The 20896-nt window shown below is 42.6% G+C and overlaps 1 protein-coding gene across 3 annotated transcripts in view; it reads right to left on the minus strand.

Moving 5' to 3' along the window:
• Positions 1–20896, minus strand: part of LOC138957663 (unconventional myosin-XV-like) — a 225759-nt gene that overhangs the window by 110467 nt on the left and 94396 nt on the right. For all 3 annotated transcript variants that reach the window (XM_070328742.1, XM_070328746.1, XM_070328738.1), the window contains exons 7-20: positions 19308–19508; positions 17158–17221; positions 16168–16281; positions 15457–15618; positions 14811–14924; positions 13259–13317; positions 12714–12843; positions 11129–11356; positions 10097–10222; positions 9487–9564; positions 8601–8755; positions 7670–7840; positions 6876–6999; positions 4902–5077 (exon numbers count right to left, since the gene is read on the minus strand). In XM_070328742.1, the coding sequence (XP_070184843.1) occupies positions 4902–5077; positions 6876–6999; positions 7670–7840; positions 8601–8755; positions 9487–9564; positions 10097–10222; positions 11129–11356; positions 12714–12843; positions 13259–13317; positions 14811–14924; positions 15457–15618; positions 16168–16281; positions 17158–17221; positions 19308–19508 (1902 nt within the window). The remainder of the gene's footprint in view (positions 1–4901; positions 5078–6875; positions 7000–7669; positions 7841–8600; positions 8756–9486; positions 9565–10096; positions 10223–11128; positions 11357–12713; positions 12844–13258; positions 13318–14810; positions 14925–15456; positions 15619–16167; positions 16282–17157; positions 17222–19307; positions 19509–20896) is intronic.

The raw sequence follows: 20896 nt of genomic DNA on the forward strand, positions 1-20896 counted from the left end.
ACTCAGACAGAGACACAACTCGGACAGAGACACAAACAGAAAAGGAAACAAGGTTATAGAGACACAACTCAGACAGAGACACAACTCGGACAGAGACACAAACAGAAAAGGAAACAAGGTTATAGAGACACAACTCGGACAGAGACACAACTCGGACAGAGACACAAACAGACAAGGAAACAAGGTTATAGAGACACAACTCGGACAGAGACACACAGAGAAAGGGAAACAAGATTATAGAGACACAACTCGGACAGAGACACAAACAGAAAAGGAAACAAGGTTACAGAGACACAACTCGGACAGAGACACAACTCGGACAGAGACACAACTCGGACAGAGACACAACTCGGACAGAGACACAACTCGGACAGAGACACAAACAGAACAGGAAACAAGATTATAGAGACACAACTCGGACAGAGACACAACTAGGACAGAGACACAACTCGGACAGAGACACAAACAGAAAAGAAAACAAGGTTATAGAGACACAACTCGGACAGAGACACGTAAAAGGAAACAAGATTATAGAGACACAACTCGGACAGAGACACAACTTGGACAGAGACACCAACAGAACAGGAAACAAGGTTATAGAGACACAACTCGGACAGAGACACAACTCGGACAGAGATACAAACAGAAAGGGAAACAAGATTATAGAGACACAACTCGGACAGAGACACAAACAGAAACAAGATTATAGAGACACAACTCGGACAGAGACACAAACAGAAAGGGAAACAAGATTATAGAGACACAACTCGGACAGAGACACAAACAGAAAGGGAAACAAGATTATAGAGACACAACTCGGACAGAGACACAAACAGAAAAGGAAACAAGATTATAGAGACACAACTCGGACAGAGACACAACTCGGACAGAGACACAAACAGAAAAGGAAACAAGATTATAGAGACACAACTCGGACAGAGACACAACTCGGACAGAGACACAACTCGGACAGAGACACAACTCGGACAGAGACACAAACAGAGAAGGAAACAAGATTATAGAGACACAACTCGGACAGAGACACAACTCGGACAGAGACACAACTCAGACAGAGACACAAACAGAAAAGGAAACAAGATTATAGAGACACAACTCGGACAGAGACACAACTCGGACAGAGACACAACTCGGACAGAGACACAAACAGAAAAGGAAACAAGATTATAGAGACACAACTCAGACAGAGACACAACTCGGACAGAGACACAAACAGAAAAGGAAACAAGGTTATAGAGACACAACTCAGACAGAGACACAACTCGGACAGAGATACAACTCGGACAGAGACACAAACAGAAAAGGAAACAAGATTATAGAGACACAACTCGGACAGAGACACAACTCGGACAGAGACACAACTCGGACAGAGACACAACTCGGACAGAGACACCAACAGAACAGGAAACAAGATTATAGAGACACAACTCGGACAGAGACACAACTTGGACAGAGACACAACTCGGACAGAGACACCAACAGAAAAGGAAACAAGGTTATAGAGACACAACTCAGACAGAGACACAACTCGGACAGAGACACACACAGAAAGGGAAACAAGATTATAGAGACACAACTCGGACAGAGACACAACTCGGACAGAGACACACACAGAAAAGGAAACAAGGTTATAGAGACACAACTCGGACAGAGACACAACTCGGACAGAGACACAACTCGGACAGAGAGACAACTCGGACAGAGACACCAACAGAAATGGAAACAAGATTATAGAGACACAACTCGGACAGAGACACAACTCGGACAGAGACACAACTCGGACAGAGACACACACAGAAAAGGAAACAAGGTTATAGAGACACAACTCAGACAGAGACACAACTCGGACAGAGACACAAACAGAAAAGGAAACAAGGTTATAGAGACACAACTCAGACAGAGACACAACTCGGACAGAGACACAAACAGAAAAGGAAACAAGGTTATAGAGACACAACTCGGACAGAGACACAACTCGGACAGAGACACAAACAGAAAAGAAAACAAGGTTATAGAGACACAACTCGGACAGAGACACACAGAGAAAAGGAAACAAGATTATAGAGACACAACTCGGACAGAGACACAAACAGAAAGGGAAACAAGATTATAGAGACACAACTCGGACAGAGACACAACTCGGACAGAGACACAAACAGAAAGGGAAACAAGGTTATAGAGACACAACTCGGACAGAGACACAAACAGAACAGGAAACAAGATTATAGAGACACAACTCGGACAGAGACACAACTCGGACAGAGACACAAACAGAACAGGAAACAAGATTATAGAGACACAACTCGGACAGAGACACAACTCGGACAGAGACACAAACAGAACAGGAAACAAGGTTATAGAGACACAACTGGGACAGAGACACAAACAGAAACAAGATTATAGAGACACAACTATGACAGAGACACAAACAGAAAGGGAAACAAGATTATAGAGACACAACTCGGACAGAGACACAAACAGAAAGGGAAACAAGATTATAGAGACACAACTCGGACAGAGACACAAACAGAACAGGAAACAAGATTATAGAGACACAACTCTGACAGAGACACAACTCGGACAGAGACACAACTCGGACAGAGACACAAACAGAAAAGGAAACAAGATTATAGAGACACAACTCGGACAGAGACACAACTCGGACAGAGACACAACTCGGACAGAGACACAACTCGGACAGAGACACAAACAGAAAAGGAAACAAGGTTATAGAGACACAACTCGGACAGAGACACAACTCGGACAGAGACACAACTCAGACAGAGACACAAACAGAAAAGGAAACAAGATTATAGAGACACAACTCGGACAGAGACACAACTCGGACAGGGACACAACTCGGACAGAGACACAAACAGAGAAGGAAACAAGATTATAGAGACACAACTCGGACAGAGACACAACTCGGACAGAGACACAACTTGGACAGAGACACAACTCGGACAGAGACACCAACAGAAATGGAAACAAGATTATAGAGACACAACTCGGACAGAGACACAACTCGGACAGAGACACAACTCGGACAGAGACACAAACAGAAAAGGAAACAAGATTATAGAGACACAACTCGGACAGAGACACAAACAGAACAGGAAACAAGATTATAGAGACACAACTCGGACAGAGACACAAACAGAAAGGGAAACAAGATTATAGAGACACAACTCGGACAGAGACACAACTCGGACAGAGACACAAACAGAAAGGGAAACAAGATTATAGAGACACAACTCGGACAGAGACACAACTCGGACAGAGACACAAACAGAAAGGGAAACAAGATTATAGAGACACAACTCGGACAGAGACACAAACAGAAAGGGAAACAAGGTTATAGAGACACAACTCGGACAGAGACACAACTCGGAGAGAGACACAATTCGGACAGAGGCACAACTCGGACAGAGACACAAACAAGGAAACAAGATTATAGAGACACAACTCGGACAGAGACACAAACAGAAAAGGAAACAAGATTATAGAGACACAACTCGGACAGAGACACAACTCGGACAGAGACACAACTAGGACAGAGACACAACTCAGACAGAGACACAAACAGAAAAGGAAACAAGGTTATAGAGACACAACTCGGACAGAGACACCAACAAGGAAACAAGGTTATAGAGACACAACTAGGATAGAGACACAACTCGGACAGAGACACAAACAGAAAAGGAAACAAGGTTATAGAGACACAACTAGGACAGAGACACAACTCAGACAGAGACACAACTAGGAAACAAGATTATAGAGACACAACTTGGACAGAGACACAAACAGAAAAGTAGACAAGATTATAGAGACACAACTCGGACAGAGACACAACTCGGACAGAGACACAACTCGGACAGAGACACACACAGAAAAGGAAACAAGATTATAGAGACACAACTCGGACAGAGACACAACTCGGACAGAGACACAACTCGGACAGAGACACAAACAGAAAGGGAAACAAGATTATAGAGACACAACTCGGACAGAGACACAACTCGGACAGAGACACAACTCGGACAGAGACACAACTCGGACAGAGACACAAACAGAAAGGGAAACAAGATTATAGAGACACAACTCGGACAGAGACACAAACAGAACAGGAAACAAGATTATAGAGACACAACTCGGACAGAGACACAACTCGGACAGAGACACAAACAGAAAGGGAAACAAGATTATAGAGACACAACTCGGACAGAGACACAACTCGGACAGAGACACAACTCGGACAGAGACACCAACAGAAAAGGAAACAAGGTTATAGAGACACAACTCGGACAGAGACACAACTCGGACAGAGACACAACTCGGACAGAGACACAACTCGGACAGAGACACAACTCGGACAGAGACACAAACAGAGAAGGAAACAAGATTACAGAGACACAACTCGGACAGAGACACAACTAGGACAGAGACACAACTCGGACAGAGACACAACTCGGACAGAGACACAAACAGAAAGGGAAACAAGATTATAGAGACACAACTCGGACAGAGACACAAACAGAAAGGGAAACAAGATTATAGAGACACAACTCGGACAGAGACACAAACAGAAAGGGAAACAAGGTTATAGAGACACAACTCGGACAGAGACACAAACAGAACAGGAAACAAGGTTATAGAGACACAACTCGGACAGAGACACAAACAGAACAGGAAACAAGATTATAGAGACACAACTCGGACAGAGACACAAACAGAACAGGAAACAAGGTTATAGAGACACAACTCGGACAGAGACACACACAGAAAAGGAAACCAGCACACACATGTACAACCAACACATTATAAAACAAAAAACTGTCATCAAATTACACAACCATTTTGTTCACGCAAACAATTCCGCTCACCTGGCTTTCCACATCCTGGTCATGCGCTGTATGGTGCGGGAAGCGTTGCGAGCCTTGAGGAATTTGTTGCGAGCCAGGAAGGCGCGGGTGCGAGTCTGGATGCGGATGGCCGCCTCGCGCTGGATGGTACCTGCCTCTACGTCCAGGTGCATCTCAAACGTCTCCTTCATGAACACCTGGGGGACAAATGACAATGACAATGCTTTATTTAAAGAGGGTAATAGAATAAGCAGCTCTTTACTTTTATACATCTGAGTATGTATGTGAGGGTGCGGGTATGGATATGTGTGGTTTGGGTTAAGTGTGTATTGATGTGTACTTTTATGTGTCTATATGTTCTGAAAGTGTGTTTTTATGTGATGTTATTTCATACACGTGCCAAAAGAAAAACGTCTGTTTGTTGCATTCAGACAATAGAGTTTTATTTAATTGAATTGAATTGAATTTAATAAGAATTTTCTGGGGCGGGGATGTAGCTCAGTCGGTAGCGCGCTGGATTTGTATCCAGTTGGCCGCTGTCAGCGTGAGTTCGTCCCCACGTTCGGCGAGAGATTTATTTCTCAGAGTCAACTTTGTGTGCAGACTCTCCTCGGTGTCCGAACACCCCCGTGTGTACACGCAAGCACAAGACCAAGTGCGCACGAAAAAGATCCTGTAATCCATGTCAGAGTTCGGTGGGTTATAGAAACACGAAAATACCCAGCATGCTTCCTCCGAAAACGGCGTATGGCTGCCTAAATGGCGGGGTAAAAAACGGTCATACACGTAAAATTCCACTCGTGCAAAAAAACACGAGTGTACGTGGGAGTTTCAGCCCACGAACGCAGAAGAAGAAGAAGAAGAAGAAGAAGAATTTACAGATAAACGGAAGGAAGAACCCATATTATAAATGTGAAAAAAATACAGAAGGTTCTTAACTTCATGCTGACAGGCATGGGAACTGAAATACATGAAAAATAACTTAAGTTATCTGCAAGTCCAAAACACTGAAGAAATTCTGGGTCTGAATCTTAAACAAGAAGGGCAAAGCCCATACGACTCACATGCTTTACACATTTTTCCTACCAAAATACATGTGACCTTGACCCAAGGTCAAGGTCATCCAAGGTCATGCAACACAAAGCTGTTAATTCAAGACATAGGAAGTACAATGGTGCTTATTGGCTCTTTCTACCATGAGATATGGTCACTTTTAGTGGTTCAGTACCTTATTTTGGTCACATTTCATAAGGGTCAAAGTGACCTTGACCTTGATCATATGTGACCAAATGTGTCTCATGATGAAAGCATAACATGTGCCCCACATAATTTTTAAGTTTGAAACAGTTATCTTCCATAGTTCAGGGTCAAGGCCACTTCAAAATATGTATACAATCCAACTTTGAAGAGCTCCTGTGACCTTGACCTTGAAGCAAGGTAAACCAAACTGGTATCAAAAGATGGGGCTTACTTTGCCCTATATATCATATATAGGTGAGGTATTGAATCTCAAAAACTTCAGAGAAAATGTGAAAAATGTGAAAAATAGCTGTTTTTTAGGCAACATTTATGGCCCCTGCGACCTTGACCTTGAAGCAAGGTCAAGATGCTATGTATGTTTTTTGGGGCCTTGTCATCATACACCATCTTGCCAAATTTGGTACTGATAGACTGAATAGTGTCCAAGAAATATCCAACGTTAAAGTTTTCCGGACGGACGGACGGACGACTCGGGTGAGTACATAGACTCACTTTTGCTTCGCATGTGAGTCAAAAATGCTCTGTAATGGTACATTCAAAAGTAACTGTCATTTTGTAATACTACAAGGAGTTGAAAAGGATTTTTACCAAAAATTCAGTGCCAAAGCTATGTGCAGCAAGCCCAATTAATAAAAGACTTTAGGATAACAAGAGGTGATCTTGTTCAAATGTCTGTCCTATGAAGGTTAGTGTATGGCACCTGGTTTTACCAAACAGTAACCGAATGCAGCGTACCTTTGTGGCACCAATCTGGTACATCTCCTTGAAGGCCGGGCCCTGCGTGGCGAGGATCATGGCGCACACCTCTGACGGCAGGTGGTTCTGACGAATGGTCTGACCGCGCAGCAAGCACCGATACCTGCACAAACACACAACACTTGCAATGTTCATTCTGCCGGGTGAGCCAGTTTCAAGGTACAGAGAAACATCCCTTTTATGACCCTACTTTCCCAGACATTCTGTTCATAACATCTGCTAATTTACCTCCATTTTAAGACTAACTCCCTTTTATGACCCTACTTTCCCAGACATTCTGTTCATAACATCTGCTAATTTACCTCCATTTTAAGACTAACTCCCTTTTATGACCCTACTTTCCCAGACATTCTGTTCATAACATCTGCTAATTTACCGCCATTTTAAGACTAACTCCCTTTTATGACCTGCTTTTCCCGGGGTTTTGGAGATCTTTAATGTAAATTTGAAACAGAAAACAGGCTGAAAACAAATGGGTCCAAACTGAGAGTCTGAGATTCACATCATAGTACCACTGGGTGCACTTTAAAGCTCTCTCTTTTCAATAATAAATAATACTCAAAGTAATGAACACTTATGAATCGCCCCTTCTTGCTAGAGCTCACGGCGATGCACACACAACACACACACGCACACACACACACCCCAACACACCACACCACACCCACACATGCACACACACACACACACAACACACATCCCCCTACCCCACACGCATGATAAAATCCAATGAATTCAGTAAAATCACCAACACACTTATCCACATCACCCACCTCTGTATGAAGACAGGGAACTTGATGCGGATGGGGTATCCCATCTTGCGGATGCGGATGGTCTCCAGCATGCCGGTGTAGCGGAGCTGGTCCATGACCACCTGGTCCTCGAACAGCATGGGCGCCTTGCTCGTGTTGGGCTTCACGCAGCGCACAAAGTACGGGTGACACCTGAAAATGAAACACACGTCAAACACATGACTCCAGGGTCAAGGTGCATGAGGTAGTTACCAACCGGTTGGTTGATATCCAGATTTGTGTGTGATTTCAATGAATGAGACCCGTGGTTTGTTCTCTCCCGTTTGGACGACACCTGAAATACCCATGAAAAACACTCATAGAGACCAGTTCTATGCAGTATTTACTACTCCAGTGGGGAGATAGCTCAGTTGGTAGCTGCACCAGCTTGAAACCAGTTGTCTATCTTGGCGTGGGTTCGACCCCCACGTTCGACGAGGGATTCATTTCCCAGCGTCGAATTTGTAAACTTGTGGAAAATGTTGTGAGACAGGCACTGCATTGTATTTGTTGCAGTCAAGTCTCCCTAGACTTCATAAGACCCCTCTTCCCTTGGAACTTGAAGATTACAATTTAAGGCGGCAGGGTAGCTCAGTTGGTAGAGCACTGGACTTGTCACCCTGGGGTAGTGGGTTCAAATCCTGGCCGGGAAGGACACAAGTCAACCTTACATGCAGACTCCGAGATGGTATCCATGTCCCACCCTCGTGTCACCTCAATGGCACATACAAGACCTGGGTCATTCTACAATAAGTGCAAGTGGCTGATTATATCTAAACACGCACACACCTGGGTAGCGCCACTCTTGTTGCTGCTAGCTTTCCACTGGGAGGAAGCCACCCGAATTTCCCAGCAAAAGGATAATAAAGTAAATGAATAAGCAATGGTTTCTCTTTATTGTTTTCAGACTGACCTGGACATAGTGTCAATGAGAGACAGCAGAGACTCGTTGAAGCTGGCGGCCACGGTGGCTGTGCGAGGTTTGAGTGTGACGTAGCGACCCGTGGTCTTGCTCAGTGTCTTGGTGATCTGTCTGTCTCTCAGGTCACTGAACATCTGCGCGATGATCTGCAAAAAGATTGAGATACAATAATGTTAAGCCTCGTTTTTAAGGCGAAAGTTTCTCTTCACTATTGTCCTTTGGGGTAAACTGATCATTGTCTTATTATACCAGTAGTGAGTTTCATGCTGCTATGATGAAGCAGTTTATTCCCAGAATGCAAGATCAAGTGTCTTGACTTGCCCAGTAAATTTCACAGTCAGGTTCCATAACTTCTTTTTCAAATTTTCACGGTGATTACAATGCTATAGTAGTGTTGCCCCAAAGGTAAATGCTTACTCAGTGTTGTTCTCATGCTTTGGTCTTCGATCATTGACACATACTGTTCGATCTCACACATAGTTCTGAACACTGAATGGTCGCCTGTCCTAGTTTTGACATGCAGGAGCTTTTCTGACTTTGTTGCCAGGACATTTTGACCTATACATATCTTCAGTCCAGGTCCATCTGCCCTATTGTCCTCTTATTTGGGGAACAACACTACTAACTGACAATAGGAATAACCTGATTTAGCCCGGCTTGAGGTTTAGTCCCACTCAGTGAATCTCAAACGGTCACTCTTTTTTCAGTATGTGACGCCATCCAGACTAGGGTTCATTTGGGACTATGCCAGGACATTTTGACCTATTCATATTTTCAGTCCAGGTCCAACTCCCTCTGAGTCTTAAAACAACACTGATTACAACAATTATGCAGTGTTTTTGCAATAAATAAACTCAATAGAGTTGCAGACACTGACCTTGTTTTTACTCTCACACATTAGTTCAACTACATCACTGCGCAAGGTGTCCTTGTTCTTCTCCAGAAAGTGGGACACCTGCAACACAATTAGACATATATATACATATATACACACACACATATATATATATATATATACACACACACATATATATATATATATATACACACACACATATATATATATATACTATTCATGCTTCAACAATTCATCACTAAATTGAGTGTATGTTAGCTTTTAATGAAGAGATCAGTTACTGACAGCTCTTGTTGTCTTACTGCTAGTCATTATTTTCTTTTATTCCTGAAGACGCATTGATGAAAAATTTAAGATCACAACTTCTGAAGGCTGTGTTTATTAATCAATAATTCGTGAATTTTTACTGTGGCTTTTCTTTATCCTGCCCAAAACAGAAAAACAGGAAAATAGGAAAATATAAAGCAGAAAGAAAACCGTATAAACATTTCATGAATTATATCACATCACATGCACATAACTTGATGGACACCAAACAGAACATTACACAAACTGAAAAGTCCAAAGAACAGTTACATCACCAACAGCATTTTCTTCGCTCTTCCCACATCCACCATTGATCTTGACTCACATTGTACTTGATCCTGCCCGCGAAGTGTATGATGTAGAACTCGGGGTCGGACATGCGAGGTTTGTCGTACAGCGTGTTCCCGCTGTGATGGAAGTGACACTTCTCCAGAAAAGACTGGTCCCGAGACTGCAACAAACACTTCTACATTGTGATTTAGAATACAGAGGCACACTACTTAACAATAACAGAATCATTTGGGGCGGGGAAATAACTCGGTTGGTAGCATCGCTGGCTTCAAAACCCGTCGCTATCTGAGTTCGTTCGATCCCCATGTTTGTCGAGTTATTTATTTTCCAGAGCACGCATGCACATGATTGAGAACCAAAGTACACAGTGAAAGTCTCAGGGCTTGGAAACATGAATGTATGCATTTTACCAGGCATGAAATTGTGAGGTCATAAAAAAAATGAAAGCATCCCCCCCCCCCCCCCCCCCCCCTTCCCAATAAGAGGATCAATAAAATGTTCCCAAATCATGATGCAATCCGGATATCTCTTAAATTATCTCTAGAGCTTTGAATCCAAAGCAGATAGACTATATGTGACCCTCCACCACAAAATGAGTCGCATGTCACCTCGCGCGGTTCTGCGCTAGGCTTAATATAAGTCCGGGGAGTGTCTGGTAACAGTGTGAGGGTCACCTTAGTCACAGGCTTATAACTCAAACAGTTTTCGCTCTTTTCTAAAACGGTTTTCACCACTGGATAGAGCATAAAAAACTTTCGGAAAATGTAACAATATGAAAATCATGCAAAGGTGACATGCGACTCATTTCGTGGTGAAGGGTCACATATAACTAACTTTCCAACCTTCACAATCAAAACACAAGAATGGTAAGTAAGTAATGGAACATTTAACTTTTTTAAATGTTTTGTTTTGTCAAAATTTAAAGGTTCTATTAACTAACTTGTTTTTACTTTGGAGCTTTGCAAATTCTGAAAAGTGCCAACTGGTTGAAAAATCTTGTGTCAGGGTAAAGTAAATGCCACAGCTATCACACAAGTCTTCTACAGCACTAAGGTTCCGATAATACCTGTGGGAAGTTGCACTCATCGTCGAGGATGTGCAAGATGCCGGTGGGCTTGGTGGCGATGAGGTCGATGGTGGGCTGGTTGTCCTTGAAGACGATGTGCTGCCAGCGGATCTTCTCCTTGGTGTACTCCTTCTGCTCCAGCTGGAAGATGTGCTGGTTGAAGAAGTACTGCAGCGTCTCGTTTGCGTAGTTGATGCACAGCTGCTCAAAGCTGTTGTGGTGAAAGTCCTAGGGGGAAGAAATTCAAAAACATATTACTGCAGGGTCCGAAAAGGTGGGTCCCACTGTATGCAGTTTGCTGATTACAAAACAACAGCAACTAAGTTAAGCAGCGAAGCTGTTCAACATTGTCATATGGAAGAAGGTAGGTCTCACTGTATGCAGTTTGCTGATTACAAAACAACAGCAAGTGAGCTAAGCAGTGAAGCTGTTCAACATTGTCATATGGAAGAAGGTAGGTCTCACTGTATGCAGTTTGCTGATTACAAAACAACAGCAAGTGAGCTAAGCAGCGAAGCTGTTCAACATTGTCATATGGAAGAAGGTAGGTCTCACTGTATGCAGTTTGCTGATTACAAAACAACAGCAAGTGAGTTAAGCAGCGAAGCTGTTCAACATTGTCATATGGAAGAAGGTAGGTCTCACTGTATGCAGTTTGCTGATTACAAAACAACAGCAAGTGAGTTAAGCAGCGAAGCTGTTCAACATTGTCATATGGAAGAAGGTAGGTCTCACTGTATGCAGTTTGCTGATTACAAAACAACAGCAAGTGAGTTAAGCAGCGAAGCTGTTCAACATTGTCATATGGAAGAAGGTAGGTCTCACTGTATGCAGTTTGCTGATTACAAAACAACAGCAAGTGAGTTAAGCAGCGAAGCTGTTCAACATTGTCATATGGAAGAAGGTAGGTCTCACTGTATGCAGTTTGCTGATTACAAAACAACAGCAAGTGAGTTAAGCAGCGAAGCTGTTCAACATTGTCATATGGAAGAAGGTAGGTCTCACTGTATGCAGTTTGCTGATTACAAAACAACAGCAAGTGAGTTAAGCAGCGAAGCTGTTCAACATTGTCATATGGAAGAAGGTAGGTCTCACTGTATGCAGTTTGCTGATTACAAAACAACAGCAAGTGAGTTAAGCAGCGAAGCTGTTCAACATTGTCATATGGAAGAAGGTAGGTCCACTGTATGCAGTTTGCTGATTACAAAACAACAGCAAGTGAGTTAAGCAGCGAAGCTGTTCAACATTGTCATATGGAAGGTTTGAGAAAACTGACATGGCTTCATTAAGTCTGCTGATAAGAAAATTGATGCAGAATCTTGCTGGTTTACTGAACTAAATTAAGCTCTCTTTAATCCAGTGAGAAATGTGCAAGACAGAAATGTGCCAAGTTATCACTGGCAATGGCTCAACTTAGGCACAGCTCTACTCAAAGCTCTAACTAAATTTCCACAAGCCTGAAACTGAAGAAAAAACAGCTGATTTCGACTGAAAGTGAAACATACACAAGTTAAGAAGTGTTGTTGCCTCACACAGAAAACAACACACAAGCAGGTAAGACTCCAGGTCAATCATAGATTCATACCTCAAATCCAAAGATGTCGAGCACAGCGAGGGACGTAGTTTTCTCTCGCTCAGAGCGGCAGACGATGAGGTTGACTCTTTCCACCAGCCATGTGAACAGACGACTGTACAGAGCCTTTGCAATGGCATCCCTGAAAAACATTGAATAATAGCGTGAACATCTGGAGATAAATGTGTGCACACACGCACGCACACACACGTACACACACACACTCACACTAACACACACAGAGTCAATTAAGTAGCTCTGCTTAAAAGCAAAGTAAATACAATCAACGAGACAGCCACGTTAAGTAATGTGTTGGTCTCTGTCAAAGGTAGACAACTGTGGTGAAAATTGGTTTCTCTCTGTTCAGAATTTAATCTATTCAGCAGGTTACAGAACTTTACAAAAAATCAAGATCATAATTGTCAGACTGCAGTCAGGCCAGGTTATCAGTCTTTAAAATGAACCTTCATCTTTTTCCACAAAGAAACACAAAGGAACAAAGGTTGTTTCAGTAAGGTTTTTGAAGTAAAAATCAGACTTTCAGTTTGCCAAGTTACCTGGCATCCAGTGCTTGATCCAAGTTGTAAGGGGACACCACTCTGTCACCCCGTGCTTCCTGAAGCAGAAGACAGGTAAGGTTTTCAATCAATTTCACTTTTGATAATTATATCCACAAAATTATCAATAAAAAGTGTTCTCTGCACTAGAATAAGAAGGATTTCAAAGAAACCTTTGAGGGAAAAAAATTCATCTGAAAACCACAACACACACAAAAAGAATGAAACCCCATCCTGAACTCAGGTCAAAATGAGTTACTTCCCTTCAGGTCTCATTTATCCCTGACACTGTGACAGGATGCCTTGGTTTTCTTTCTGTGGGTAAGAAATCGAGTTTTTACATATTTAGAGCTTTTCGTAATGTGTTATTGATATAAGCAGATTCGCGATCGTCGATAATGATTTTTCATGGTGTTGTGTAATTTTTAAATTACAAAGGAATTGATATGTGTATAAAAAGACTGTTTCTTCTTCTTCTTCTTCTTCGTTCATGGGCTTAGACTCTGACTGACGTACATTCGTGTCAGTTTTTGCACGAGTGGAATTTTACGTGTATGACCGTTTTTACCCCGCCATTTAGGCAGCCATACGCCGCTTTCGGAGGAAGCTAGCATGCTGGGTATTTTCGTGTTTCTATACCCCACCGAACTCTGACATGGATTACAGGATCTTTTCCGTGCGCACTTGGTCTTGTGCTTGCGTGTACACACGAAGGGGGATAAGCCACTAGCAGGTCTGCACATAAGTTGACCTGGGAGATCGGAAAAATCTCCACACTTAACCCACCAGGCGGCCGCGGCCGGGATTCGAACCTTCGACCTTCCGATTAAGAGGCCGACGTCTTACCACCCGGCCACAGCGCCCGTCAGACTGTTTCAAGCGAGCTATCTTTCGCGGGTGTATTTACTGTGCAAACAACTCTAAATATGGCAAAAGTGTCACGTGATAATCAACTTTGGCTACGAAGCAGACGATACTTTTTTCCGTAACCAGTTGGGAGTGATGCAACAATATCACGGTCTCCTTCCCACAGCAGTCTCAACATTTCGACTTGTTTTAACCTTAGAACGATGTCTTTATCATAACTGTGAAGAACAGAACGGAGATCACTGTCGAAGTCGGCCAATCTGCAATCACTTTCGTCTCAGTTGGGAGATAACTCTGTATTCTTGTTTTGATAGATTCCGCGCAGTAATTATACATCCTGTCAGAGAGACCATGAGCGATAGCGTGGACCGATGATTATCAGAATGAATGAAACCCAAACATAAATCACACTGACATTAAAGCCTGTCCTTAGCTGGTCGTAGTCCACTTCGCAAAGTATGCTTCGCGAAGCTGGCCGCAGGAAGCTTTAGCACTGAGTTTTCTGTCAACTTTGGGTTCACTTAAGGAACGCTTTAACAGCTGGATGAAAAACCACGAAAGAGCACACACATTTTCAAGAGACTTTAAATATGACCCCAAAAAGTTATGGAAAAAAAAGAGCAAAGAAAAAGATGAGCAAATGAAACGAACATGCAAGATGATTTTTAGGAACTAATGCACTCACAGTGACTTTGCTGGTGAAGGCTTGTTTGAGCCAGTCCTCCGACAACTGCAGCAGGTGAGAGATCCAGCGAATCTCGGCGTCCGAGCCGAGCACCACTGTATCGTGATTGTTCTCCTGCAATACCGAGAGAGACAATATTCATTTCACACAATCACTGACACAGCATGTACAGTGGAACTCCTCTTTTAAGATACCCCAGATTAAGACTTCCTCCCTTTTAAGACCTTACTTGTTCAGACTTTCTGTTCATAACCTCTGTACATTTACCCCCATTATAAGACTCCCTCCTTTTTAAGACCTCAATTTCTTGGATTTGTTAGGTCTTAAAAGGGGGGTTCCACTGTACAGCAATAGAATTTGTAATTCCAAATGTTTTCCCCCTTTATAGTTCAATGACAAAATTATCTATGCGAGTCCAGGAATCCTGTGTTTCCCAAACCCCCTCCTTCTCATCATCATCACGACATGACATATTACTTGACATTAATTGCCATGCATAACAAAAAATACAAAATAATTCATAAAAGTTAAACAGCATCAGAAACATTCCCTTTTTCAGTTAGATTCAAAGACAAGCAGATATAGTTAAACTTTTTCCCTTTAAACAAATTTAAATCATGATAAAAATTTAAGGGGGTCTTCGCACCTGTGCACCCTTGAAGAAGACGTTTCCAATGTGCAGCACTGATGCCAGAATTTTGAGGATGGTCTCCTGTTCTTCGCGAGTGAAACTCAAAACTTCCATGGCTGCCGTCAGTTTGCGGTAATTGTCAGCATCGTCTCGGCCAGGAATCACTGAGCTTCCTCCCTGTGATATTGCAAAAAGAAGAAACAGTAATTCAGGTTATCCCCTTTTCAATTTTTTCAATTGCTTACTCCTGTCTTTCACCACACAGATCGAGGTACAGAGTTTACCGTCTGCTTTATTTTTGAAAAACATCAGGAAATAACAAACGTTTGAAATGTCAATATTTTTAACATGCTAGCAAAGTGTACCCACATTTTTTGGGTTTAATTTTCATTTGGTATCTATTGGTTAACAGTGTATGCGTGTGTGTGTGGGAGTGGGTGTGTGTGTGTGTGTGTGTGTGTGTGTGTGGTTGTGTTTACACGTGTGTGTGTGTGTGTGTGCGTGTGTGTGTGTGTGTGTGTGTGTGTGTGTGTGGGAGTGGGTGTGTGTGTGTGTGTGTGTGCATGTGTGTGTGTGCATGTGCGTGAGTGCGCGCGTGCAAGCTTGTGTGCGTGCTTGCGTGCATGCATGTGTGTGTATGTGGGTATGTGTACACATGCATTCAGGTGTGTGTTCATGAGAGCATCCATGTCTCTGGTGTATTATTGGTCAAGGACAGGAGCTTACCTGGTTGAGGTAGAAGTACTTTGGAGCTGTCTGTAGCCCGTACTTGCCCTTCTGTTCATCCGTCAGTGCTTCCAGCATCTCATAGAACACATGGTAGTTCCGTTCTTCGGGCGCCTTGAGTTAATCAAATCAAAAATAGTCATAATGTCACTATGACTATGAGTAAATACATCAGCAACCCTAAAACACTCAAATTCATCATTTACTTTGGAAACAAAAAATCTAACCTGGTTACTGATGTGTCCACTTTTGTTCTTCTTCTTCTTCTGCGTTCGTGGGCTGAAACTCCCACGTACACTCGTGTTTTTTGCACGAGTGGAATTTTACGTGTATGACCGTTTTTTTACCCCGCCATTTAGGCAGCCATACGCCGTTTTCGGAGGAAGCATGCTGGGTATTTTCGTGTTTCTATAACCCACCGAACTCTGACATGGATTACAGGATCTTTTTCGTGCGCACTTGGTCTTGTGCTTGCGTGTACACACGGGGGTGTTCGGACACCGAGGAGAGTCTGCACACAAAGTTGACTCTGAGAAATAAATCTCTCGCCGAACGTGGGGACGAACTCACGCTGACAGCGGCCAACTGGATACAAATCCAGCGCGCTACCGACGGAGCTACATCCCCGCCCGTCCACTTTTGTTTAAATGCTTTACGTTTGAAAAGTCTGTTTGCTTGTTTCCAATGGGATCTTTACCTCTTCTTTGCCATCTTAAATTATAGCAAACTTCTTTTTTACTATTATTTGTTGTTAAATTACTTTTTGTGTACTGATTTATATTCAAAGTTTCAGTTTAATAATACAGTTTAAACAAGCATTGATTGATTGTGAGGTACATGTGGAACACACATAAATTGTGCATCAGATATATTTTGTGTTTCCATGACGCTAGGTGTCATACCTGTGTATTCATTTCCTGCCTGTGCATCAATTATATTTAATACCTGTGTATTCATTTCCTACCTCTGTGTATTAATCAAATTTAATACCTGTGTGACAAGTCTGGATTTCTCCAGCAGGTACTCCAGAGTTCTGGCACCAACAATGGCCCCACTGAAAATCGATAAAAAAAATACCACTGAGTTTTATGAAAGAAACATGCAGATGACCATTTTGATGAATGCATAACCCTTTGTAACCAAAACCTCTATCATGTCTACAGTAGAAGTAATCAACAAGAGAGTAAATAAAATAAATAACAAGTCGCGTAAGGCGAAAATACAACATTTAGTCAAGTAGCTGTCGAACTCACAGAATGAAACTGAACGCAATGCCATTTTTCAGCAAGACCGTATACTCGTAGCATCGTCAGTCCACCGCTCATGGCAAAGGCAGTGAAATTGACAAGAAGAGCGGGGTAGTAGTTGCGCTAAGAAGGATAGCACGCTTTTCTGTACCTCTCTTCGTTTTAACTTTCTGAGCGTGTTTTTAATCCAAACATATCATATCTATATGTTTTTGGAATCAGGAACCAACAAGGAATAAGATGAAAGTGTTTTTAAATTGATTTGGAAAATTTAATTTTGATAATAATTTTTATATATTTAATTTTCAGAGCTTGTTTTTAATCCAAATATAACATATTTATATGTTTTTGGAATCAGAAAATGATGAAGAATAAGATAAACGCAAATTTGGATCGTTTTAGAAAAAAATTAAAGAAATTACAATTTTCAGATTTTTGAGTCACTTGAGAAAAAGTGACTATGTAATCGGTCAGTGTTAGTCTGTCCGGCCGGCCGTAGACACCACCTTAACGTTGGACTTTTCTCGGAAACTATCAAAGCGATCGGGCTCATATTTTGTTTAGTCGTGACCTCCAATGACCTCTACACTTTAACGATGGTTTCGTTGACCTTTGACCTTTTTCAAGGTCACAGGTCAGCGTCAAAGGAAAAATTAGACATTTTATATCTTTTCTCGGAAACTATCAAAGCGATCGGGCTCATATTTTGTTTAGTCGTGACCTCCAATGACCTCTACACTTTAACGATGGTTTCGTTGACCTTTGACCTTTTTCAAGGTCACAGGTCAGCGTCAAAGGAAAAATTAGACATTTTATATCTTTGACAAAGTTCATCGGATGTGATTGAAACTTTGTAGGATTATTCTTTACATCAAAGTATTTACATCTGTAGCCTTTTACGAACGTTATCAGAAAAACAAGGGAGATAACTAGCCTTTTCTGTTCGGCAACACACAACTTAACGTTGGGCTTTTCTCGGAAACTATAAAAGTGACCGGGCTCAAATTTTATGTGAACGTGACTCATTGTGTTGTGAATAGCAATTTCTTCCTGTCCATCTGATGCCTCATATAATATTCAGAACTGCGAAAGTGACTCGATCGAGCGTTTGCTCTTCTTGTTAATGACCAAAGTCATTAATTAATTTTTCAGCCACCAAGCTGAAATGCAATACCAAAGTCCGGGCTTCGTCGAAGATTACTTGACCAAAATTTCAACCAATTTGGTTGAAAAATGAGGGCGTGACAGTGCCGCCTCAACTTTCACGAAAAGCCGGATATGACGTCATCAAAGACATTTATCAAACAAATGAAAAAAACAGTCGGGGATTTCATACCCAGGAACTCTCATGTCAAATTTCATAAAGATCGGTCCAGTAGTTTAGTCTGAATCGCTCTACACACACACACAGACAGACACACACACACACATACACCACGACCCTCGTCTCGATTCCCCCCTCTACGTTAAAATATTTAGTCAAAACTTGACTAAATGTAAAAAAAGACACAAAATCACACTCTAGCAAAAAACAAAAACAAAAACACAAAAACACAAACAAGTAAAAGACACAACAAATCTATGTGCATAGCAAGAGGCATTTATTCTTTCAGACTAGACTAACCTGATACATTTTTAAGGATCTACGCAATACTCCAACAATGGCTGAAATTACACAGCTTGCCCACCCCCATGCAGCCCAACATCCCCCCCCCCCCCACCCACCCTGCCCTTTATTTTAGCGAGTGGAACGTTTCCACCTTACATTATAAGCTACTTGTGAGGGGTGTAATACGTGTATAAGGAGCATGTGTCATTCACTCATTCACAACCCATTCAAACCTAACAGTGTTCATTTCCGGAGTTCATCTATTATTCCAATGACAAACTCACTTGTTGAAGAAGACCTCGATGTATTTTCCGAAGCGACTGGAATTGTCGTTGCGAATGGTCTTGGCATTGCCGAAAGACTCCAGGAGGGGGTTGGCTTCCAGGATCTGTTCGGTGATGAGGTTGTTGCTGCTCTTGTTAACGGCCGCAAGGTATTGCATGATCAGCTTGGTGCTCTCTGTCTTCCCCGCACCGCTCTCTCCACTGCAAAACAAAACATCCCTTTTACCCCCATGGCATGTAAAGTAACTCCGTCAATTTCAAACTTGACAAAGTTGTAGCAAAGTACTCACAAATCAAACGCTACATACTTGAAACCAGTGACTTGACTTATTCCTGTAGACTCCCTGTGGAGCATAGGGCCGTGAAACCAGTGACTTGACTTATTCCTGTAGACTCCCTGTGGAGCATAGGGCCGTGAAACCAGTGACTTGACTTATTCCTGTAGACTCCCTGTGGAGCATAGGGCCGTGAAACCAGTGACTTGACTTATTCCTGTAGACTCCCTGTGGAGCATAGGGCCGTGAAACCAGTGACGACTTATTCCTGTAGACTCCCTGTGGAGCATAGGGCCGTGAAACCAGTGACTTGACTTATTCCTGTAGACTCCCTGTGGAGCATAGGGCCGTGAAACCAGTGACTTGACTTATTCCTGTAGACTCCCTGTGGAGCATAGGGCCGTGAAACCAGTGGAATCCAACTTTAAAGAATCATAACTGTTCATTTGGGAGCTCGAGTGTGCGAAATAAGGCGCTCTGTGTGTGTGTGTGTGTGTGTGTGTGTGTGTGTGTGTGTGTTTGTGTGTGCATGCATGTGTGCGTGTGTGTGTGTGTGTGTGTGTGCGTGTGTTTGTGTGTGCATGCATGTGTGCGTGCATGCAGGCATGTGTGTGTGTGTGTGTGTGTTTGTGTGTGCGTGCATGCAGGCATGCGTGCATGTGTGTCTGTGTGTGTGTGTGTGTGTGTGTGTGTGTGTGTGTGTGTGTGTGTGTGTAGTGTGTGTCCATGCGTGCATGTCAGTGTGTGTGTGTGCGTGTGTGCATGCATATGTGCATCATATGTGTGCAGCATGCATGTGCATGTGCCTGTGTGCGTGCATGTGTGTGGGTATGCTTGTGTGCATGTTTGCGTGCATGCGTGGGATTATTAATAATAAAAAATTGTGTCAGCTCAGAATAAGAGTTGCGACAGAAAAAGGGACTGCCTTATCATCAAAAGGACATTCAACTGACGTTTGGCACTTTGAAGAGAGCGTCCCTGCACTCACATGATTGAATGGTGAGTCACTGGTGACATTTGGGCAACCTTCAAATAGACTCACAATTGATCTGTCACCGTGCTGGCATTATGCAATTGTGCAGGAAGGCCTCTCATTCCAATTACAGCTGAATTACACCACTTTAACCTATTTGTCCCATGGGCCAACATTTGACTTGTCGCGTAGTATATTCTGTTTTTAACGAACCCGGCTAGGGTGACTATTTTGTTGTGAAGTCTTCTTGGATGGCTCCAAAGGAGAAAAAAAAGATCAGCCCTCACCTACCTACCCCTATCAATCCTTCCCTCCAACAACCCGCTGCCCTCTCTGGTACT

Source organism: Littorina saxatilis, linkage group LG2, assembly GCF_037325665.1.
Source record: "Littorina saxatilis isolate snail1 linkage group LG2, US_GU_Lsax_2.0, whole genome shotgun sequence".
NCBI lineage: Eukaryota > Metazoa > Mollusca > Gastropoda > Littorinimorpha > Littorinidae > Littorina > Littorina saxatilis.